The following is a 25104-nucleotide window of genomic DNA, read 5'->3' on the forward strand; positions in this document are numbered from 1 at the left end:
CCTTACTCCTTCTTCCTGCCTCCAATTGATTCTCTCTTCATTTTGTCAAAGACGGCTTAAATCATCTTAAAACATCACTTTGCTCATGTTAAATCCTATTTGTGCAATGATCTATTGTGATCAATGTCTATTGTGCCAAATCCAAATATGCTAAGCTTTAAGGATCCTACTTACACTGGCCACATGCTACCCATCTAGCTTCACCACCATCCCTCCCGCACGGACATGCGGCCCCCGGTAAAGCCAGTCTTCTCCTGGACCATCATACAGGCAGTCCTCTTTCTCTACTCACATATTTCTCCTCAGCGTGCTCTTTCTTCTACTCTGTTTGTCCTAAGGTCAAGCAAAGTCTTACCTCCTCCTTGAAGCCTTATCTGATGGCTCTGTCTTTCAATGGTCTATCCCGTCTCTGACCGTCTATTGCCCTTAACTATTTACTATTTGATCTATGTAAGTGAAGTCCTGATTCTATTAGATCCTACTAGATTCTTCAAGAATGGAGGCCACGTGTTATAAATTATTTTGTCTTCACCTTGAACTAGCCACCTGTAAGTACTCAATAAATCTTATCTATTGACTGATTTAAAATATGAGTCAAGATTCATTAACCACCGACATTAGAATTTAAGTGTTAGGCAAGACCATACAGGCTAGGTTGAATTTTAATGTTCTCTGCCTTTTTATCGTGACCATATGGTTAAATCATCAGATTTCAGTGGCAGAGTCAAAGACTATTGTGAATTATAAGTGTTCTCAGTAGTCCAAGGAATCTGACTTGGATAGTGGAGTAGGGAGGGGTTTCTTTTGGTTTGGCTGAGAATGTGGATCAAGGTGACAAATAGAACCTCAAGAAAATCTCCACAAGGTCTGGGACCTCCAACAGCCTCCAATAGTAACAAATTTTTCTTTTCAGGTGTTATATGGGGGGCAATAGATCATTCCAAAATACTGTACCATTATCATTCCATCTTTTTCTGAAAGATACATGCATATTAGCTTTGTAGGTCAATGAGTAACATACACAAATCACTTACTGGAGGACTGTTTAGGAATCTTTGTGATAGGTATATTTCCCTAGATATATCAGGGAGAAATATCACTCTGCTTTTTCAAAGGAAACAAAGTTTTTACGATATTTCCTAAGTGGAGGTGTATTTGGATTGGGAGAATCTTATAATTAAATTTCCCTTCTCAAGACAATATCTGCCCCAGGGAATGTATTAAAATGTTAGAATTGTATTGTCCAACACAGTAGCTACGAGCCACATGTAGCTACTGAGCACTTGAAATGTGGCTGGTCCAAACTGAGATGTGCTGCAAGAGTGAAATACAGACTGGATTTCAAAGACTTAGCATGAAAAACAGAATAAAAAATACCTCATTAATAGTTCTTTGATTGATTACATGTTAGAACGATACTACTTTGGATATATTTGTTTAAATAAGGTATTTTAAACTCAATTTCACCTATTTCTTTTTACTATTTTGTAATGTGGGTACTGGAAAATGTAAAACTACATATGTGGCTCTCATTACATTTCAATTGTGCAGTACTGGGTTAGAGCATTCCTTCATGTTTGGTGGAGTGGAAGTCTGGAAATTCTTGGCAGAAGCTGGTTGGAGGGGCTCCCCTTCTTATGAGAAGGCAAGTTTAGCTTAGCTTCACAGCCTAGCATGGCTTAGACGATTCATGTTTCCATCCTCAGGCACAGGATTAAAAGTGGCTAAATATGGTTTAGGCAATTTCACATGATAGGGAGTACAATGACACACAAAAGCCTTTTGATTGGTCTCTGTCTCTGTTATGGGCTGAATTGTGTTCCCCCAAATTCACATGTAGAAGTCCTAACCCCCAGTAACTCAAAAAATGTGACTATAGTTAGAGATAGGGCCTTTCAAGAGGTGATTAAGTTAAAATGAGGCCATAGAGTGAGGCCTAATCCAGTCTGAATGGTGTTCTTATAAGAGGAAATTTGGGCAAACAGAGACATCAAGGATGAATGGCTACAGAGAAAAGACCAAAAGAGGACACATATGGAAGGTGGCCATCCATAAACCAAGGAGAGAGGCCTCAGGAGAAACCAAACCTACTAACACCTTGATCTTGGACTTTTAGCCTCTAGAACCGTGAGAAAATAAATTTTTATTGATTAAGCCACCCAATCAGTGATATTTTGTTACAGCAGCCCTAGCAAACTAATATAGTCTCTTACTGTTCAAAATATCAAATACAGTCTAGCTCATAAAGGGGAGGGGTAGGAAGACCTTGATAATGAATTAATGTACACAAAAACACTTTATATAGTGTAAAGAGCCATGTCGATATTAATTATAGAACATCTTCTGGTTGTCATTTCTATTTCTCTAAATGACATTTTAAACCTTAAATTCTTCAAAATTTCCCCACTCCATAATGTCAGATTTCCTTTTGTTTAAAATAATTTCAGAGTCCATGATATTTGATGTGAGAGCCTATGGCTATGGGGACAGAAGACAGACAAACTATTTTTACAAAATGAGGTGTAGAGACATGGATGTTTGCTTTTAAATACTCTCTAAGCACTCTCAAATACTCTCTAAGCACTTTCTAACATTGCTGCTGTTGTAATCAACTATTTGGACCTCTCTCTTTCCTTCTCCTCTCTTCAATGCCTCTCCTATTTGAGTTGGGAATCCAACCTAATTTTGTAAGGAAATCAAATATTGTGCACAGAACATGTGCAGACTCTATCTGTGCTATCTCTATCATTTAATTTAGATTGGATTATGAGAGTCTCAAGCTGTTGCCCAGGATCTTTGGGGAGTGAAGGTGACCTTGGTGAAGTATGAGCTAGTGCCTGATTCTTATTCTCTGCTCTGGCAGCAAATCTCTTCCTTTCCTAGGGAATTCCAAAGGGAGTCAGGTGTAATATTTAGCCTTGGAGCAGAACAGAATGTATTTATTGTGTAAAATCTATCTTTCTCTGACAGTTATTACATTGTTTCTCACTTTAATGTGGCCCATTAGTTTAGCTGACAATAGAATGATGTTAATGGGGTCAAGATTACATCCATAAGGGCCAACTAGTTTCATGCTGCTGGTATTTTATACCTCTAAACTTGGTGAGTTGTTTTACAAATGTGTGACATTGGTGATAGGGAAATTCAATAGAAAAAAAACTGTAAAAAATTATCAACATAGCAAAATCTCAGCCTCACTGACAGCAATTTGCTAGTATCTTCTTCATATACAAAGTATGGTCTTTAACATCTACATTACAGTAAGTCTTTAAAATCTATTTTTATTTTCCTCAACTCAGGTAGTTCTACCTTAAGCAGTATAAGCTGTATAACTTATATTCAATTTGGCCAAAGAAAACATTTGTGACTTAAACAGTGTAAGCTGCATAAATTATGTTCACCTTGGTCAAAACAACATCTGCAAAAGAAAGCACTATTTGAAAGAAAAAAAAGAGGTAGAGAAATTATTCAGGGTGAGTTAAGACTGATATGCAATGAAATTAAGAAGAGGAAAATGTATATCAAACAACAGAAATCTTTGTTAGACCTGAAGTTTATTAGGCCTGTTCTCTTATTGACTTAGGGAGATTCTTTTCCTAGACACATTTAATAAGTAATTAGAACATTTAAAAATAACATTGTGAAATATAAAAAATATTCAGACAAATATTTAGCATTAAATTATAACTAGGTCTTTTTCTTATCCAAAACAGAAGATTTTCTCGTGAATTAGCAAAATTTGTCATTTCCATTACATTTAAATAAATTCTTTATGGCTTAACGATAGCAAGTGTAATATCCTCTTCTGTGAATCACTGGGTGTGTTTATGGTTTTACCACCCCAAGTAACTCAAGATTAGTAGAATTTTTTCAGAGAAAGCTCTCATTTAACTTTGCTTAGTTTCAAAACAAAATGTGTGACTTCCTCCTTCTTTGGTTCTAGGAATATGTGTTTTTACTTAGCATTTTTATTTAGTTAGGAGTTATATATTGCACAATTCTTAGAAAAAGATCACTGCTGTTATTGTATCATTAGCCTGTTGCCTTAACTCTGACCTCAGAGTAAAGACTAAATTTTAAACTGTAAGGAACATTAAAGATCACTTAGTCCAGACTCTCAGTTTATTGACGAGGCAATGGAGATCCAGAGGTAACTTTTTTTGGTAACACAATTTGACTGCGGGAGCAAAAACTGGGATCCAGACCTCTGCACCCCTAGTTAAGGGTCTTTCCCACAGCTGCTTCCTTTCTAAAAGTATGGGTGTTTTCCACTCATTTCCATATAACTGGAGATGATGAGGCCTCCTGAAAAGTTGCTTTGCCCAGAAGACCAACTTTTACAGAGTTTTCCAGGGCACTTGTGTATTTAAATCAGTGCCAGACATCACAGTCACTGCCCTATGCGTCCATCATCCAGATTCTTGTAATATATTGAAGAGAAACCTACAAAAAATGCAAGTCACTTTATGGTAACCAGGAGAATCGTTTTTAAGGAAGTGCTAAAGTTGTGAGGCATGGCTGTGGACAGCTGGCGAATTGCAGTGAAACTCAGACGACCACAATGAGAAATGGGAGAGATACATATTGAGGAGAGATATCGGTTAGTCTCAGGCCCAGGAATGGAGCCAGAGAACAGTAACATGTCTGGCAGCCTAACCCAGAAAATAATGCTTGCATGGGGCTGCTGCCCATGCAGGACTATACAAGAAGAGTAGCACAGCAGTTATGATCCTCTGCGAACCTAGAGAACATGCATGTGTTTATAAGAAGTCGGTAGAGAAAGCTTCACAGCTCTCATCATCACTCCCACCCAGCTCACCTATTCCATTAATGCCCATGTACTCTGTCGTTCACTATCTTACTACCGATTCACCCAGTCCAAGGCCACTCCCTCCACTGGCACCTTGGGTCCCATCTCCTCTGGCCCAGTCAAGGACATCACTCTAACAAACCTCACCTCTAACTATCCTGCGTCATCAATTTTCCTTGCCCTGTCGAATCAGCCCATTGACAAGGAGTTTCCACCCACTCAAAGGGGAACAGAAAGAAAAGGAAAAACAAAACAAAAACCAACCAAACACATAAAAACTCTTGGAATCTTTTATCTTCAGCTTCTGCTCATTTTCTCCCCTCTTTATAATCAGAGTCTTCAAAAAGTTTGTCACTCCAGCTCTTCGATTTTGCTACTTTCATTTTCTCTTGAACTCTTCTTAATTGTATTTTTTTCCGCACCACTCAACCCAAATGTCTCCTCCCCAAATCACCAATCTGGGTTGCTAAGATCAGCGGTCAATTCTTATTCCTCATCTTACTTGACTTAACAGCAGGCTTGACAAGTTGATCATTGTCTACTCATTCAAGCCCTTTCTTTGCTTGGCTCTTAGGACATGACACTTTTCTGTGCTTCTTCCTCCTTTACTGGCCACTCCTTCTCAGGCTCTTTTGCTGGTTCCTTCTCACCCCTTTCACTTTTTAAACTTGGAGTGCCCCGAGGCTTAGTCCTTGGATAGAACTCTTTTTTCTTTATTCATTCCCTGATAACCTTATCAAGTCTGTTTCCTACCTACCCTAAAATTTATATTTCCAGTCCTGTAGTCTCCCTGGAAACCAAGCTCCTTCATCTAACTGCCTACTCAAGTTTGTTCTTTAATGTGTAATAGGCACCCTCAAATGATGACACATTCAAACCTGAACTTCTGATCTTCCTCCCAAACCTGCCTCTCTCATAATCTCGCCCAACTCAATAAATAGCACCTGCGTCCTTTCAATTGCTCAGACGCCGGCTGTTGGCATCCCCCTAGACTCCTTTCATTCATAGACAATATCTAAATCCATCAGCAAATTCTCTTAGCTCCACCTTCAAAATAAATTTTGACTCTGATCACTTTTTATTACCCTCATGGCTACCTCTCGGATCCAAACAAATGTAATCTCTTATCTGGATAGATATATCCGGCCTCCTAACGTGAAGGTGACCATGTAATTTATCAAAAGTGTCCAAATTGGAATGCTTTGGGGGAAGAAAAGGATTGCTAAAGAGAATGACTAGCTTTTAACTGATCCATAACAGGTGTAAAATGGTGTCTAAGGCAACTGGGATGTATGGTCATCTCATCTAACTGGTTTCCTGCTTTTACCCTCACCCTTGAAGAGTCTGGTCTCGCCAAAGTGATCTTGTGAAACTTGTCAGGTCATGTGACTCCTCTGCCTGAACCATCCAGTGGAGTATCACCTCACTCAGAGTAAAACGTCTTTTCAATGATCCTACATGACCTGTTCCCTTGTTACCTCTCTGCCCTCTTATCTACTACTCTCCCTCTTGTTCACTCCACTTCAGCCACAATGCCTTCCTGGCTTTTCTTTCAACTTGCCAGGCACATGGCTGCCTCTGGAGCTCCGCCCCTGTGGTTCCCTCCCCTCTGCCTACAGAAGCTCCTCCCAGTTACCTGCTGGGCTCACTCCCTCACCTCCTTCAGGTTTTGACTGAAATATCACCTTCACAGAGAAGCTTACCCTATCCCCCGACAAAAATTGCACCCCTAACCCCCATAATGCTTCCTCCTTTCCTGCTTCATTTTTCTCCATAACACTCATCACCATTTGACATCCTTACGTGTATGTTTATTGCTTCTTTTTCTATTCTAGAATCAGGGTAGAGATTTTTGTCAGTTTTTTTCATTTCTATATTCTCAGCACCTAGATTAGTGTGTAGCACATAGTAAATGCCAAATAAATATTTGTTGGCTGACAGAATGAATTAATTTTTAAAAAGTATAGTACCTTAATTATTTTATTAACTTCTTTCTGACTGGTGTCAAATACATACATATACATATACATATATATATATATAGAGAGAGAGAGAGTGTGTGGATAAGTGCATATATATACAGTGTGGATATGCACACTTTGCTTTCTTACTTCTTCCCTCCCTTCCAACCATTCATTCATACATCTTCCTTGTCTACTCTCTGTGCTACATTGACATAATTTATTCACATTTTTGATGAACTCATTTTTGAACTTACTGAACTCATTTTTTTTTTTTTGTGGGGGTAAGGGGAATAACAGGTTAGTCACTTACTAGAAGAGGATTCAAGTAAAGGGTATGGGTGGATAGGGAGAAGTACTTTAGACTTTAGTAAGCTATGACTCACAACACTTAACTCACTTCTTACCAAAAATAAGGACTGTGTATATCCAAGCAACTATTTCCAAAATTGTAAACTCAATGACTACAACATAAGAATAACAAAATTTTCTCAACTTGGAGTGAGACCATGAAGGGCAGTACTGTGTAATGCTGGGCTTTTATAATGTCGCAAATTATGTTTCATCAAAATGTATATAATTATTTGTAATCTACTGAAATGTTATGAGAGAAAGAGAGAGGGAGAAAGAATGAGAACAGATTCTAATATCCCCCAAATTCCTAACATCTAAAAATATCTTGATTCTTCCTTGTCTATAGTCAAATTATGTTTTAAAGATTTCTAATATACATAAAAGCTTTCACAACTAAGATTAAGAAAATCAAGCCAATGTCATTAACACCCAAATTCCAAAACAGGAACAGAAAGCCCCACGAATGGGTGTGAGGCTCCTCCCTGCTCTATTAAATGTGTTAATAGCAAAGAGAAGTTTTTAGAAGAAAATACACCCCAAATCTAGGAAAACATAAGCAGCAAACACATAAAAAGCACTAGATCACTGTTTCTAGACCCAGGCTCAACAATGTGCAAAGTGGGTCAAATTTCTCTAGATTCCAGCTTGCTCAAAGAAGGATATTGCACTAAATTATCTCCAAATCTCTCCTAGCACTAAAGTTACCTGATTCCTTATCTTGAACCTGCCTGAACCCATTTATGGTCAAGATAAAGCAGAATTTTGAAAATGGTGGTGTACACATTCAGTGTTTTAGCTTTGTCTGACCTCATTAGCTACTCCTTCCCAGTCTCTCTTGCTGGCTTCTCCTCCTCTGCTCAAATACTAGAGTGGTTCTTTTAGGCTAGACCAAGGGCTTCTATTCTCTTTTCTATATCTACTTGAAGATCACTTGGTGATCTTATCCAGATACCCTCAAATTTATATTTCCAGCCGAGAATTCTCCCCTGATCTCCAGACACACATATCAATAATCTCTTTACTTGACAACTGCACTTGGATAGCCTCTCAATCTTTTTACATCCAAGGAAGAATCCTTGATTCTCATCTTACCCCAAAGTTACTCCTCCTCCAGTTTTTCTAGTCTTTTCAGTCTCAGTGAATTGCATCACTATCTACCCTAGTTGCTCAAGAGCAAAGCCTAGGAGTGACTCTTAATTTTCCCTCTTCTCATTTCCTATTTTCACCTCATCAGAAAGTCCTATGGACACAACCTCCAAAATAGCTCCTGAATTCTGTCCACTTTTCTCCATCTCCATTACCACCACTTAAGTCAAGGTTACCATCGTTTCCCGTGGCACTTCTTTGAATTAGAATGCTATTTTTAAGGCTAAGGACAAATAGTTCCTTAATTGGTCTCCCTACCTTCATTGCTGACCCAACAATCCTTTCTCCCTTGAACAACTAGAGGGATTATTTTAAATATGTCAGATTATTTACTTTAAATTCTCAAAATGGCTTCAAATTGCATTCAAAATGATATTTCAACTCCATGCCTTACAAGTCCTATCTGATCTGTCCCCTGCCTATTCCCTCTGCCTAGGATGCTCTTTCCCAACCTTTTCATGGCTGATCCTTTCTTGTTATTCAGATCCCTCCTCACTGCTTCCTCAGAGAAAGCTTTTACTGCATAGTCACTCCACACCACACTAATCTGTTTTAATGCTCTGTAAAGCACTTTTTACCATGTTCCGCTTCACTAGCTCTTAAGCTCTGTTGTGAACAGAAAGTGAACATAGCCCTTTGGGTTCATTACTACAAGTAGGCTGGCATCTGAGCAGTGCTTAGAAGGCTCTCAGTATATGTTTGTTAAATGAATTAATGGATGGATATTCTATTACCATAGAGCTATTTCGTGATATGTCCAACACTTCTTGTTCCCATTTTTTTCCTTTCCTTTCCTTTCTTTTTTTTTAGGTTGGAAAACTATTTCTCTGATGTAAACTTATCAAATCCTCCTAAAGTTTGTCCAGAATTCCAAGTAGATTCACCAAGACTAGAAGTTATGAGTGGTTGCTGGTTGAAGCCACAGGTACATGTAGACCAATGAGTTCTTGTAAAATGACAAATCTTAGTGCAAATTTGAGTGACATTAGTATTGACTGCCAAAGGGAGCTGTCATCACATACCACCATAGTACCATGAAACTTCTGGCAACCTAAAATTCTTAATGGGATGACTGGCTCAATGCCCTGCAAACAGCACCACTATTGGTACATGTCTTCTTACAGATATTTATTGATGACATAATAATTGAAAATTCTTGGCAACTGTTTTGAGGACTCTCTACCCTTGCACATACAATCTTGGATTAATTTATATTATACTGGATTCATTGATAGTCTGGTTTCTTTCCATAAATGTAACTCCTGCCCCCCATGACAGCAAGTAGAGCCATTCCAAAGAGGCCTCTATCACAGAGAAATTGAACTCAATTCTGACCGGTTTGGGTTCTAGGCATTCTGATTCAAATAAGCCCTGAAAATCTGTGTGCCAAAGCTGTATTTTTCTGTAAAGTAGAATTAATTTGACTTCTATATATACCAAATGAATGCTGTGAAGAAATATAAAATGAGTACAATAAAAGTTTTGTGAAGAAAAAAATAATTGCAATTCAGTTATTACTAAAGCAAAATGTTTTCACTTCTCTGAAAGGTGAAACTGTTTGGTTAAATATTAACTGTAATACTATTTTCAACTTTGAGATCTGTAGTTTCAGTTCAATTTAACAAGTATCTATTGAGCATCTACAGTAGGCAGGGCATTACATGTTACAGAACATGGAAAGAGTCTGTAAAACACAATAATATGATTAGTAAGACAGAAAATAGACCTTTAGACAAATGAATAAAAAGTGAGATTATTTAGTTTTCAGGGGGGAAAAAAGGCTGAGATGAGGCACATTGCATACATATTATTTTGTTTTTAGAAAGCAATAAGATAGAGGCAATATTCTGTTTGATATTAAGATACCAACAAGGAAAAGCTTATTTATTCTAAGGGCTATGATTCATTAGAAATAATTTCTATGGGAACTTGACTTCCCTTCTTGAAAAGTTTAAAGGAACTTTCTAAACTGGTTTAGGTAGTCCTGTCAATTAACAGAGAGAGATAGGGACTCAAAACCTCATGGTAAGTTTGGAACACTATCACGGCTTTTACTCACACTTCTGTGTGGTGTGAGTGTAATTGTAGCAGCTCATGACTTTAACTCATACCCCCGAGACTTCACAGATCATCCATAATGTCACTAAAAATGACAGTGAAGCACACAATAGGCCCACCGAATGCTACTTTGGGAGCACTAACAAACCAAATAGGTTGGAGAAAGCAGCTAGGACCTGAGAAACGCTTATAGCTACGCATAATCATAAAGCTTGGGAAAAGAAAGGCATAAGTTACCTGGAAATGAGTTTTGAACTACCATTTATACAGAGGACAAAATTAGAGATAATGGTTGGAATTGATAGGCAGGCGATTTTTTCTTAATAGAAAAATCACGCAATGTTGGAAGCTGGTGACTTGCACATTCCTCGAATTCAAGTATAGACTGCTAGGAAAGAAGAGCAGATTGCCTGGAGTGCATGAAACATTAAACTCGTGATTCTCAATAGGAGCAGTACCGCCCCCTTGAGGGTGTTTTGAAATTTGCAGAAATGTTTTTAGTAGTCACAATGGAGGGAATTAACTAGACTCCTGAGGCTAGGGCTCAGAAATGCTAGATGTCTTGCAATGACCAAGAAAGTACCAAAGAGATTAATTATCCCATGTTTCACATCCCACATGACTTTCTAATGGTGCACCAGAATAAATTCACCGTAAATATAATTACAGGTACTTTACCATGTGATAATATTCGAATTTTTTTCAAGAAGTTAAGTAAAATAATTTAGAAGAAAGTTGTCATGAAGAAGGATACTTAAAGGGAATTAAGATGTTATTTAAAAATTACTCAATAATTTACTTTTTCTGCCTATAGTTTCTATTCAGTGCATCATGTACTTACAACTAGCTATTTAATTTTAAAGGGTTTCAGTGCAAGAATTTAGTTTTTGACATGGCAAACAAGAGAAAAAAAAATTTAAGATTTAATGTTTTATGCAATGAATTATAGAGAAATGCAACTCATGGGTAAAGTAGGGAAAGATTGTGTTTTGTTTCGTTTGGGATTTTCTAAGAGTTTTCTAAAGGTCATCGCTGACAACAATGCTGCTCCTGGTATTTAAGCTGCGTATAAAATACCCTGGATCAGTCTCTACTTACAGCTGCACATATGAACATCTGTAATAACAGAGATGATGTGAGAATCTTACAAACAGACTCAGACACCAAGTCTAAATTAGGAGACATCTGAAACAGTGATGTCAGTAAGTTGCATTAAGTGTTTTGGAAATATTTTTATTGCCATTCTATATATTTTTAATTTTCAAAATATAAAAAATGATGAGATCTCTGCTGTGAAAATTACACACTGAAATGCATTTATTTTCAGGTTGCTATTCTCATACTGATACTGCCCTAAGAGTCTACCACTTTTTGCCAATCTGACATCTTTTGCCTGCTGGCGATTATAAGATGATAAATCTGAGGTCCCTTTAAGTACCAGAAACTAAATGTATACCTCAATACATGGCAAATTGTTGAATGTAGAAGGTGTGTTTTGTGTTACATAGTGTCACCTCCCAGTTGTACTCCATAATATACAGAATTATTTTGATACTACACTACACAGAAAGGTCTAGCTTATTTGCAAGAATATCATACTTTCCTCATTTTCCCTCATCCACAGCCTGTTATTTTTCTTGGCATGTTATCTCTACTTTAATTAAGATTATTTCCCTCTTTCTCTTATCATATGCAAATACGTTTAGTCTCTTATCATAATTCTGAGTTTTATTCTAGGGTTAACCTGTATTTATGCTTGCTCAGTTATTTATAATTAACTAAGATGAATTTGTTCATTTTTTCATTTATTTTTATATGTGTTGTACTGAAGAAATACTGATCCTTTTATTTCTTGTAAACTCAGACATTCATTTTAATTATGTGTAGTTATCAGGCAATTTCTTTATGACTTTTAGAAGAGCTGTATCTAAACATATATATGTGGGGAATCCATATTATTTTGTTATAAATTATTTTTCTTTTATCTTGATTTTATATTAGAGTTAGGACATTCTATCCACTTAGAAAATCAATATGTGGGCTATTTTATCTATGAATTTCAATTTAAGACATTAAAGAAGGCACAACATAATACTTACATGAAAGGGAATGGTGTCTAATAGGGTGAGAACACTACAGTAGATAATCTCTAAGGTCTTTCCATCTCTAAAATCCTAAGCCTCCTTGGCTCCTCTAACCTTACTAAGAATGGTTATTTCATTGAGTTGAGAAGAACGTGATAAATCAAAGACATGCAAGTTCACCCAACATGGTTATTTTCACACACACCCGCACACTCTTCTTACCTAGCTTGACAAGGCGGAGCATGGAGGTATTACTTCCTCTTTCAGTGCAAGCAGTTACTGAGAGGTTGTAGATATCTCCCGGAGGCAGGCTGAGAATTGCAGTCATGACATTGCGTGTTATCTGCAAGATCATCAAAATAGAAGGTTTAAACATCTAATGAACTTCAACTAGGATACTACTCCAAACAACTACAGGGCTGTAGCAGACATTCCCTCTCTGTTCTGTGCTGCAATCTACAGTTGATTACACCTTACAGATACGTTATTTCCTCTGAAAATGATATAAATTCCTCAACTGAGCCGAATGCATGGTAGCTCTCCACACACATAACACACATCAGAACATTTTTGCAATTATTTCTCTTATTTGGAATAGGTATTACTCTGATGTGTTTCCTCATATTCCCAGCAAATTTTAGAAAAGGCAATTGCTAGGTTGCTACTGATATTTACATTGCTCAGCCCTGTCTGAGAAGCTCAGAAGAAACCTAGCCATGTCTATAGGCACCTGGCTTCTTAACTAAAGACTGCTTTTGCCAGTCTCCCCTAGAGCTAGATGGGACCATGTGACCCAATTCTGACCAATCGATTGTAAATGGAAGTCACATGGGCAATGTATAGTTCAGATCACCCCCTTAAGTGCTGGGTCTCTGTGTCCTCTCTTTTCCCCTTCCTGCAGGTTGGAATATGGATGTAATGACGATGCAGGTTCACCTATGCAGATGAAGACCACACATAGAGACAGATGCAGCAGCAAGACAGAAAGAGTCTGGACCCCTGGACGATCCCTTACACCAGAGGGGCCCTGTTCAGCCTGGGCTGTCATGAGAGAGACATAAACTTTTATTTTCTTTGAGCCACTATCTTTTTTGTTTGTCTGTTTGTTTTTATTACAGTAATTTAGTCTGTACCCTAACTAACACAATGTCAAAAAGCTTAACAGCCAGGAGAAAAGAAATTAGTATTCCCAACAAGCCCAAATATGTAAGCGTTGGGGATATATGGAGAAAATATTGAAATATACTAGCTGTGATTTTCTTGAAAATGTTTGACATCCTGAAGAAAAAGCTAAACCATAACTTTAAGTATAAATGAAATCAATAGTTACGACTTTTGCAGCTCACTATTAAAGATTAAAAGATAAGCTCTCTGAAAGAAGGAATTTAATTTTTGTTCACTTTCCTATCTCCAGAGCCTAAAATAGTGCCAACTGGCATAAAACATTTGTCTAATGTCTCAATAAATGTTTGCTTAATGGTTTTCAATAGTTTATGCAAATAAATGTTCAGATATTGGGATTCAAAGAAACATACACTCTTTTTAATTTTCTTCTTTCCTTCTGCAACAACCATCCAGTGTAGCATTCTAGAATGGGAGAGGTCAGTTGTATCATCCCCATATGTCCAACTGATATATAACAAACTGTTGAAATATTCCACAGAAGTGATTTCTGGAGCAACTGGGGCTACAGGGAGGAAAGACGCACATTTTAGTATAATAGACTACTATTAATTAAAGTGCTTATCAATAAAGCATGAAATCCCATATAGCGTTAATTTAGAGAATTAAAATTCACACCGCATGATGGTCCTGGGGACTCCTGGACCTCTCGGTAACATATTGAAGGTTGGTGGTACAAGGTGGGCACTTGTTACATGGGCTCAGACACAAGAAAGCCAGACCCATCTGTACCTGAGGATATCAAGGACTTTTATACAAATTTCACAGTTACAAGATTTCTAAAATGTTACCTGTTTGGGTATGCTTGTTGCATCAATAAATTAATATTATTAAGCATTGATGAACTTATTTTCCAAGCAGTGCTGGAAACTCTGGGGTCCTGTAAAAGTAAATCTTTTTCATTGTAGTGCAGCAAAGATGTTTATGGGAATAAAGGACAGCAGGATTGATGAGTAGAGGGACAGAAAATAAATATTATTTCTATAAAATAACAAAGCAATATCATCGACAGTGTCTAGCCCAGTGCTTTGCAGAGGGTAGGCTCTTAATAAATGTTGCTGAAGCAAGTATTAAGCGAGGGAAGGAAGGGATTTTTTATCATGCTACAAAGCTAAATTCTCTCTAACACTGAATTTATTAATTTATTTTATGTTCTTACACATTTAAATTAAAAAAATTTTTCCAATTGGAGAGGAGAGTTCATCACAAGCTTTATCTCATATGAGCTCTGAAAGCATATTTAATTATTTCTTAAAGTACAGTCATGCATTGCTTAACGACAGGGATATGTTCTGAGAAATGCATCCTCAGGTGATTTCGTTGTTGTGCGAACATCATAGAGTGTACTTACACAAACCTAGGTGGTATAGCCTACTATACACCTAGATTGTATGGCACTAATCTTATGGGACCACTGTTGTATATGCGGTCCATCGTTGACTGAAATGTCGTTATGTAGTGCATGACTGTAACTGATCACTCTGAAGATTTTAAGAAATAAATACACAGTTGAATTTAAATTCCATGAAGACAGGCAAGTGTTCCATCCCAAAATATGCTGCAAAACCAACTAAAATATTTGGACAAGAATTTCTACAAATCATAAAGAAATATTTTCTTTAATATGCTACTAGAACTCATAACAAACATTCATAACTAATTATGCTTTCAAAAACAATTACCCACTGAAGAGATCAGTAATATGCAGACTAAAAAACACATTTCTGTTTCATGTGAAATAGGAGTATCATTTCTATGTGTTTGACAATAAAATCTTGAAATATCAACAATGTATTGAGCAAGTAAGAAACCCACATTATATTTCAGAATATTCTAATAAGGATAATAACCCTGGCTTCTTTATAGCCTCTTAACATATTTCTACATATTTCATAATATACAAGTACCTGTACTTATATTTCTTCAAAGGATATTTTCTCATGTTCTAATTCTCGTGAGGACAAGAAACATATTTAAAGTTGCAAAGTCAGATGTATATATCTCCCTCTCACAGGTACAAGGTCTTCAGATTTTTATACTCCATGTTGTTGCTTTAAAATCCAGCATATTGTTGAAAGGCCACAAGATGTCACTATTTATTTATTAAACATTTTTTGGTACACTAGCATAATTATGAACTTGCAGACGAAGTAAGTTGCCTAACAAAGATACTAGATCTGAGGTCCTAACAAATCACAGCTTATTCAAAGATTTTGCTCCTATTTCCTTTTATACCACACAATTTGGCAATTTGGATTATAATCGAAAGCTTAGGAAAGTGAAGCATGAGATCCTATATGCTTTTAAAATTGAAATGAAGGAAGAAAGACAAAAAAAAAGCTAAGATTTCAACTAGTTCTAAAAATAAGTATAAAAATAAAAATCAGCTACCATATATCTTTTAATAGCGACTTACGTTATATAATTTAATTCTCACACTATCCTGTGTCGTGTTATTATGCCCATTTTACAGATGTGAGAATTGAGACCGTCTGCGTCAATATGCCTAGACAAGACTGTGGACCACCAGTGTCAGCATGACTTAGTAGTTTGTCCCAGGAGAAGATAAGAAATTCCCAAAGATCAATTTATTGGAGACAATGGATTGCTCACCTAGGCAAACAGCTTCCTTATTAACCACAGTTTATGTATCCAGACTGGTTTTATCCACCTAAACTGTCATCTCCTGATTTTTGCCCAGTCCCAATCAGTTCCCAGCTTTGAAAGGCACACCTAAACCACTTGAGTCCAGAACTGCAAATCCTATTAATATTTCATTTCCGATGTCCCCCTTCTGAGACACCACGAAGACTCTGTCAAGGCAGGGTTCTGCCTTACTTAAGTGAGTTCTAATACCCTTAGTTTTGCTCTATTAGCCAGTTGTTAGGTAATGTTTTGAGTTTTACCAATGAGAAACTAGAAGTCCAGGATCATTAAGATAATTTGCTCAAAGTTCTACAGCTAGAAATTAGCAGAGCCAGGTCTGCTCAAGCAAATGTTCAGATGCTAAGTCAGCTTTTTCCAGACCTCTGCTCTGAGAAGGAACGAGTATTCTCAGAGAGTTAATCTCAATAAGTTAAATTGTATGAATTATCCATACAGTGAAGTTTAATTATAATTAAGTATGTGATTATTAATACAGTCAGAAGCCTCACACAGCGCTTGTTAAATAATTGGTATTTTCTCCTTTTTGGTTGTCTTTTACTTTTCTACTCTAATATTACTATTAATATCTGGAACAAAGGAAGCTCTAGACATTAGCTGGAAAGAAAAGTGACAAACGATGTAAATTGATTGTGTAAGAATTCACATATGATTAATTTCTCTCTGTGGGTTTTTAACTCATAAATTTCAGACTAAAGCTGGATGTCTGGAGAGGAAAATATTTTGCCAAAATTATTCTTCATCGACACAATATTTTTATCTTTTCTTTTCTCAGTATAACTCTAATCACAACCTTGTAGTCCAACCAAAAGTTCTTGAAAAATCTTAGTTCAAACACCAATGGTTAGTGTTTCTCTGATGAATTTCCCCTTTTCCTTGCTACCTGTGACCACCTCTGCTGTATCTGCTATATGATGATGAACTATGTAATTTAAGGCTGTGAAGATCTAACACTAACAGTTTTTTAAGTACTTAAACTTTGTACCATGTATTTTAAGTAGCTTATTTAATTGGGGAGTAATAATAGATAATAATAATAGATAATACATGCTATTATCATCCCCATTGTACACATGAGAAAAACTGAGGCTTAGAAAAGTTACCAAGCTCGAGGTTACACATGGTATGTGGCAGAGCCATGATTCAGACCCAGGTCTACCTATCTCCAAAGCTTTTTTTAACTCCTGCGGTGGACAACACTGCAGTCAGCCTGTGACTTTAAAAATGGCTTAATTAATAAGGAAACGGAGGCGCTCCAGCAAATGTAATTATCAAATGGGTACAATCCATTGAGTGCAGTGTGAAGCTGAAAGCTCCGCCTGCTCCATGTCTACTCGAATCCACTCCCAACAGCGGCACGTACATCAAGGGCAGCGACTCAGGGTAAAAATCAATCAAGGACAAGAACTCAGAATAAAAATGATATTTTAATTTTTAAAGGCTATCATTTAAACAAATCTTGAATTTTTAGAATCAAGCGTATTATCTTCCATGAAATTGATGCTCAGTCAGTCCTGGGTCAATGACTAGCACTTTCTGGAGATGTGTCCCTTCAGAACCTCCTCAAAATAGCTTTCTATCCTCGTGGAACCATTTCCCACACTCTACTCACCTGTTATGAAGCTTATGGTGGAACTGTCACAACAGCTCAATTCTGGGTCTCCCCAAGTCACCATGGTAACTCGAAAGTTGTAGTACCATGCTGGCAACAGATTAGCTATTCTCTAAAAAGATCAAGGAGACAAAAGACTAAGGAGAAAAATCATATTTTTGGAATAGAGTTACTTCTATTAGGTCATGAAAAAAATTAATAAGTAATTTTTATTTCCTTTTCTGTACCTTTTTGTATTTCCCAAATTTTCCATTAAAAAATATTCTTTCTGGGGGCTGGCCCAGTGGCGTAGCAGTTAAGTTCGAGCGTTCTGCCTGGGGTTCGCCGGTTCAGATCCTGAGTGTAGACCTACTCACCACTCATCAAGCCATGCTGAGGCAGCATCCCATATAGAAGAGCTACAACTCTACAACTATGATACACAACCATGTACTAGGGCTTTAGGGAGAGAAAAGAAAAAGAGGAAGATTGGCAACAGATGTTAGCACAGGGCCAATCTTCCTCAAAAAAAAAAATTCTTTCTAGAATGAGGTGTGGTGTAAATAAAATGATATATAAAAATATAATTTTCAAAAAAAAAAGTAACTCAGGGGGCTGCCCTGGTGGTATAGTGGTTAAGTTCGTGTGCTCCGCTTCGGCGGCCCAGGGTTCGTGGGTTCAGATCCCAGGCATGGACCTAAGCACTGCTTACCAAGCCGTGCTGTGGCAGGTGTCCCGCATAAAACAGAGGAAGATGGGCACAGATGTTAGCTCAGGGCCAGTCTTCCTCAGCAAAAAGAGGAGGATGGGTAACAGATGTTAGCTCAGGGCTAATCTACCTCAGTCCCCCCCCCCCCAAAAAAAAGTAATTCAAAGGTATAGAGTCAAATATTTCCAATATTTGTTTCATTTTGTAGTTTTCTAATTATATTACACAAGTGAAATAGTACTTATTTGTAAGTGACTGTATATACACATCCCCCTATTTCTAAGACAAATGACCTCTTGCAACTCTGTATTCTCCCATCTTGGACCATAAGTGTGCATCCTTGTTGGGTGGCAATTACCAGAGTTGTCAACTGGGTAGAAGGCAATTGTTTACTACATGGGTGACCTGTAGGTAATCTGCACTTTTAAAATTATTCCAGTCTCAGAGCAATCTTTACCTGCTCTCTTGAAAAGCATCCTCTAATGGCCTGACATTATAGGTATTTAACTGCTATGTGGATGTCAGGAATAGTCATCGTTACAATTAAGCAGTTGTCAACTAATTATTGAATGACTAAAGGAAATCTCTTTGTGTTTTCCTGCTCAGGAGCAGAAAGAAACAATAAACACTCGACAGCTCTACTAAAATGTGGATTAACAAATAAACTCAATTAGGGGTGAAAGCTAGTTTCACACAATTTTCTCTCTCTCTCAAAAAACAAAAACAAAACTAAAAACAACCCTAAAAGCAAAAACAACCCCCAAACCTTGAAAGTAGCAAGCTACCTGTGTGTATTTACAAAACGATCTAATTTACAGATAACTTCTTCTGACACATTTGGCACATAAAGGCACACCTGTTTACACAAGAAAGTGTGACAGTGAGTTAAGGAAAGATTACCACTGATGCAGTTAAGGAGACAGTCGCTGCTATTTCATAGTAGGTTGTCCACTCTGACGTCATTGTTGTAGGGTTGAAATAAAACATTTCAACCACATATTTTCTGAACACTCCTAAGTAAGGTCTGGTCCAGCTCAGAACCACTGCTGTAGGGCCCAGGGGATAGAGCATTAAATCCTTTATTCCAGTTGGAACTAAGAAGAAGGGGGAGAGGGTGAAAAAAGAAAGCCAAGAAGGAAAGTTTACTATCTTAGCAATGGCTTCAAATTACTACTTAAAAACTAGGATTTTCACTCTTCCAATACAATCATTGAAAACTAAACATATTTGCCTCTGGTTTTTTCCCCAAGTAGTAAATGCTCCAGTTATACAATTGTAATTATTCTGAAAGTGGAATATTGGGTGAACAAGTATGGGTCTCCCATATATGGTGATAATGACTTGAGCTTGGACATCACATAAGTTGTTATTCGTGTGGCTGGCAACTTACCAATAGCAAATGTCACAGGATCTGAAGGAGGTCCGACCAAAGGGCCTTTTCTCAGGTACATCACAACCTGGTACTGGGCACCAGGAACCAGATTTTCAATAATAGATTTGCTTGAGTTCACCTTTAAACCAAACACCCAATAAGATTTATTCAGAACTGGGCTTTCAGACTGTGACACAGAGGCTGAAATCATACTCAGGGACTCTTTATGGAACCACAGATGCCTTTGACACCCAGAAGCCTTTACTCATGCTGGAGAAGGTCATATTTCAAAATTAGCATGATTTATAGTTTATGTGAACACTGAAGGGAACCCAGAACATTCAAATTCTATGGCTGGATTTAATAAGCCCCGTGAACTGCTTTATACACATCAATGTCAATTGTAACTATGTACACTAGAGACACATCAGCTTCTAACCATAATCAAATCAGCAATACCATAAGGATAGTCTGACATCCTAAATTGTTAGTGTCAGCTGATTACATACAAAGATCAGCACAAGGATGTCTTTAGTCTCTCGTCACTTAGAAGCATATAATAACTAATTATAGAGATGGAAATGACTTCAGAGATTATCTAGTCCAAATCTCTCATTTAATAGATCAAGAAAGTAAAGCCAGAAAGTGGCCAAGGTCACATATTTAGATTCAGTGTTGGGACTAGAAGCCTAGTGTTGTGACCTCTAATTCACTCTACAGGCAAGTCATAAGGCTAAGCATCGAGATACAGCAGTAAGCACTTTGCAAGGCTATTGTGACCCCATAAAATAACGTGGTAGAGAATATTTGTCATTTAGATGAGCTCTTTTTCACTATTCTTTTTTGTTTTTGTTTTTTTTAACTTTTGGTCACGTAACGGATGCCATATAGAGAAAAATAATGAGAACGGATAGATGAATAAAATGTATTTATTAAAGTTGAATATTGGCATGCACAGGATTGATCATTCAACTAACAGGTTAAGAAGTGTGCTGTTTTGAGCTTTAGTGCCTCTAATCTTTAAGACAGTCTTGCTGAGTGGAAAGAACACAGGTTCTCTATTCAGACTGCATGAGATCAAATCCTGACTCTACCCCTTATAAGCATAGGAATTTATTTATAATCTTTACCTTGGCTTCCTCATTGATAAACTATAGATAATACTATTATATACCTCATAGAATTGTGAAGATGCTTAAATCGGGGTATCAGAAAAGTTAACTCATTACTTTTATCAACTTTTTGGCCTCTAGGGTGCATAACATTGTAAAATTGCTGCAGGAAGGAGCATGAATTAATGGAGAACAATATTGTTGACAGTTATTACTTATAAGTAAGTTTTTTCTTTTTTTAAGTCTCATCATGAATTTTAAGAATAAACATAATATTGGTGATACAACACGAATTTCAAACCTTTCCAATACCAGAAACTGATTCTACACAGCAGAAATCATTTAAGTTGAATTGGCACAATTTGCTCTACATCTAGTAAGGGGAGCAGCATACCAAAATTTCTTTTCCAATAACTTGGCCAAAATAAGTTTAAGTTGAGTTAATATGTTAGCATTGCCACCCTTTCTTTTCTATTTACACTCATATCAGAGTTTCTAGCCCATGTATTAGAATTTTAATTCTGCTAGAAGCCATCTAGACAAAGTTAGCCAACAAGATATCCTTATCTGAGAGAGCATTTCCTGAAGAGACAAACCATGAATAAGAACATGTATGTTACACACAACTAAGCAGTACTATTTTGTTTCTTTCAAATACATTTTTAAGTTATAAAACGAATACATGCTCATTGTAAAAATTGCTTACACAGTAGAAGAGCAAATGAAGTAAATTGGAAGTCTTTCTGTCCTTCTCTCACCATTTCTAACATTTTGGTGGGCCAATCTTCCAGACCTTCCTTGATACATATATACATAACTAATATGATATTGAACCATATAGGTGTCATGTTAACATTGCTCCAAAATTCTTCTTTTAACAGTACATTGTAGACGTCTTACCATACCTGTAAATGCTGACCTCGCTAATTAATCACTTGTTTAGAATAACACAGAACATAAAGAGTATAGATTGTTTAAGGATGATGTTCAAGTTCCTTTGGTTTGATAATATTTAAGCAGTAGTTGATTCTGATTATTCAAATGACTACCTGGAATCATGGCCACTTAAATATGCCATCATAATAAATTCATCCTAGGGAAGTTATACTTTTTTTAAAGAAGCAATTATGTTTATATATATACATATATATATATCACACTACTAAAAAAAATGAGATGATGGCAATGGTATTCAAATGACGTACTGTGGTAACATATCATAAACAACATTTTACCCCCCAATTTTTGAATATTTGCTGAGCCACCAGCCTATATCTATCCTTCCATCCCTCCATGCCTTTTTATTTATCCTGGACCTCCTTGGGGGTGGATCAGAGGAGGGAAGGGGAAACGATTCTGCATTCTGCTTACTAAATAATATGTATTTATTATTATTATTATTTATTATGATCTAGAGGATCATCCCACACTCCTCCCCCTACTTTGACCCCATCTTTGTATTCCAATATTTCGTCTCTCCCATTCCTGACTGGCTTAGTCTCCATTCCAGAGATTTCAGTTCAGCCCAGTGTCTCTCCAATTAGTCACCAGTTCTATCCCTCCTCAGCTAAAGAAATAGGAACAAAGATGTACTACAGAAAATAGGAAATATATGATAGACTGTTAAATAGCATGGTTGAACTAGATGATAGTGAAGATTCCTTTGAGTCTGAAATGGTCTTATTTCTACTTTATGTGATCTTTTTTCCATTAGCTCTTTTCTATACCTTTATTGTAGTTGCTCAGGTTTTTCTATGGAGAACCTCTAGAACCTCTCCATCTCTCTCCCTTGATTCAAAAAGCATCCAGTTAGGTCTGTACAATAATAAAAGCTAACAATTTTTGTGTGCAGTTATTACTATTACTATGCTCCACGCACTGCATTAAGCATCAAGTCCTTTTATCTTTATTCAACTCTATGAGATAGGATACACTTCTCCCTATATTACAGATTAAGACGTTAAGACTTTTAGAAATGAAGAAGGTTGCCTAGCGTCTCATAGCTGGTAACTGTTAGAACTGGATCTGAAACCCAAGTCTGTTTGACACTGGAGTCTGTGCTTTTAGTCACTATTCTTGACTTGATCAAGATGGGCAGTGAGGGTGACCCTCCCTAGCGCAGCACATGCAATCTAACAGAAGCAGCACTGTCCTGGAAGTCAGATCACTTGAGTCCTGGTCTCAGATCTGATACTGTCATTTAGTTATTATACATTCTTGTACATTGTTGCAAAACATTTATGGACCTAGCCAATCACATATAAAATAAATATACATACATATATTACATAGTGCTTTTAATGCTGAAATTTATGATTGTGTGTAAGTCTTTGGAGAAAGTGCTGAGAACACATTTACTTTGAAGAATTGACTGGGTCTTTTTTATATAACACTGATTGAGCACTGACTTTATGTTCAACATGTATTTATTAACAAATAGCACTAAAATGGATGTTAGGAAGGATACATCACAAAACTCCCTTTCCCAAGGACATTTGCATAGAAACTCATAACACAAAAGAACAACCAGACATGAAGAATATATACATGATGAGGACAAATTCAAATTAATGGGTACAATGTACCTAGATGGAAGGCCAGAGTCTAAGCTTCATGAGATGAAGTTTCAAATCAAATTTGTTTTACTTCTAGCATCTTGCACAAGACCCACCTAACACACAGAGATCAGTGGAGTTGTAAGGAAGAGTGGGGGCACTGGCAGCTAATCTCATGGACGATCTAGGTAAAGCAATGATCCTACGTACAGTCAGTGGTAGACGCAAAGAGGGAGAGGGAAGCTATAAAATAGTGAAAGATTATATTCACTGTTATTATGTGTTTGGCTTTAGAAGCACTCGTTTCTGAGCTGCATTTTTAATTTTCTATTTAACATAATCACAGTACCACTGAATATAGAACTAAAGAAATATTATTATTTTTTCCTTCTCGATAATGGTTGCTTTAAGAAATAAGCCCAAGTCAGACTGATTCTGGTGAGAACATCTGGATTCCTTTGATTAATGGCCACATGACTCTAGGCTAGTCCCTGAGACTTTTTGACCTGATGTTTCCTCATCTGAAAAGTTGTGTGTGTGTATGTGTGTGTGTGTGTGTGTGTGTGTGTGTAGTGGGGCAATGGATGATGCTGGTGTAATAATAACACAGTCTCAAAAGGTTCTAGTGATGATTGAGCTAACACCTGGGACAGCGATCTAGTTCCCACCCTCCATTTTAAATACTGGCCTCCTTGCCTATAATCCGTAAGAGTTTCATGCTTCATTTCAAGAAGGCATCGTCAAAGTGCACTGAGACCAGCCTTTTCTGGCTCATTTGTAATTTACAATATCCATTTATATCTTTAGCCTTTGGCTTCTAAGCAAAGATACATAATTTGTACACTAGATGGAGCAAGGAAGAAAAGTACCTTGGAGCAGTCAAATTCTAGGTCCCATTCTGTAAGAAAAATACATTTTTCTCTGAACGTAAAGAGTCAGTCATCTTTGGCATGCTCAGGGAAGGAAGCTAATAAACTGCACCGTGACCCGTGATTACTAGCTAATGGGTTTAGCATATTTACTCCTTAATTTAATTCAAGCCCAGGAGTAGACTCATCTGCCACTAAGGGCTTATCTCAGAACTCTTTCTAGTGCTTTCTAGTGCTCCAAAGGCCACGATTCCTGAATTCATCTTATGAATTTAATATTTCTCACTTTTTGAGTTTCACTAAATGCCTAATTTTTGTGGGATGAATGGAAACATCCCAAATAGCTTTCACATAGCAAACTTCTTTTTTGAGCATTAGATTTTCAGTGTATTCCAGACGAATTGATAATTTAATTTTTTTTCTGAAGGGAAGAAAATATTGTGTTTGTAAGACACCAAGAATTGGTACATTTGATCTTATGAAAAATTAAAACCAGATTTTAGGAAAATAGCCCTGGGCTTCAGGCTTCCAGTGGGTATTCACGGCATCCCAGAGCAAGGTCCACTCTTGGCCCCTGCTGCACAGTCTCCTCCCAGACCAACAACTGGGCATGCACATTCGTTCTGGTAGCCACTCC

At 37.1% G+C, this 25104-nt stretch overlaps 1 protein-coding gene across 1 annotated transcript in view; it reads right to left on the reverse strand.

The window, feature by feature from the left end:
- PTPRO (protein tyrosine phosphatase receptor type O) overlaps window positions 1-25104 on the reverse strand; it is a 223646-nt gene that overhangs the window by 48246 nt on the left and 150296 nt on the right. The window contains exons 8-12 of the mRNA XM_087442707.1: window positions 19950-20070; window positions 19460-19653; window positions 17872-17983; window positions 13949-14100; window positions 12636-12756 (exon numbers count right to left, since the gene is read on the reverse strand). Of these exons, the coding sequence (XP_087298833.1) occupies window positions 12636-12756; window positions 13949-14100; window positions 17872-17983; window positions 19460-19653; window positions 19950-20070 (700 nt within the window). The remainder of the gene's footprint in view (window positions 1-12635; window positions 12757-13948; window positions 14101-17871; window positions 17984-19459; window positions 19654-19949; window positions 20071-25104) is intronic.

The sequence above is a fragment of the Ceratotherium simum genome, chromosome 17 (genome assembly GCF_057802395.1).
Source record: "Ceratotherium simum simum isolate JZ-2026a chromosome 17, ASM5780239v1, whole genome shotgun sequence".
NCBI classification, from domain to species: Eukaryota; Metazoa; Chordata; class Mammalia; order Perissodactyla; family Rhinocerotidae; genus Ceratotherium; species Ceratotherium simum.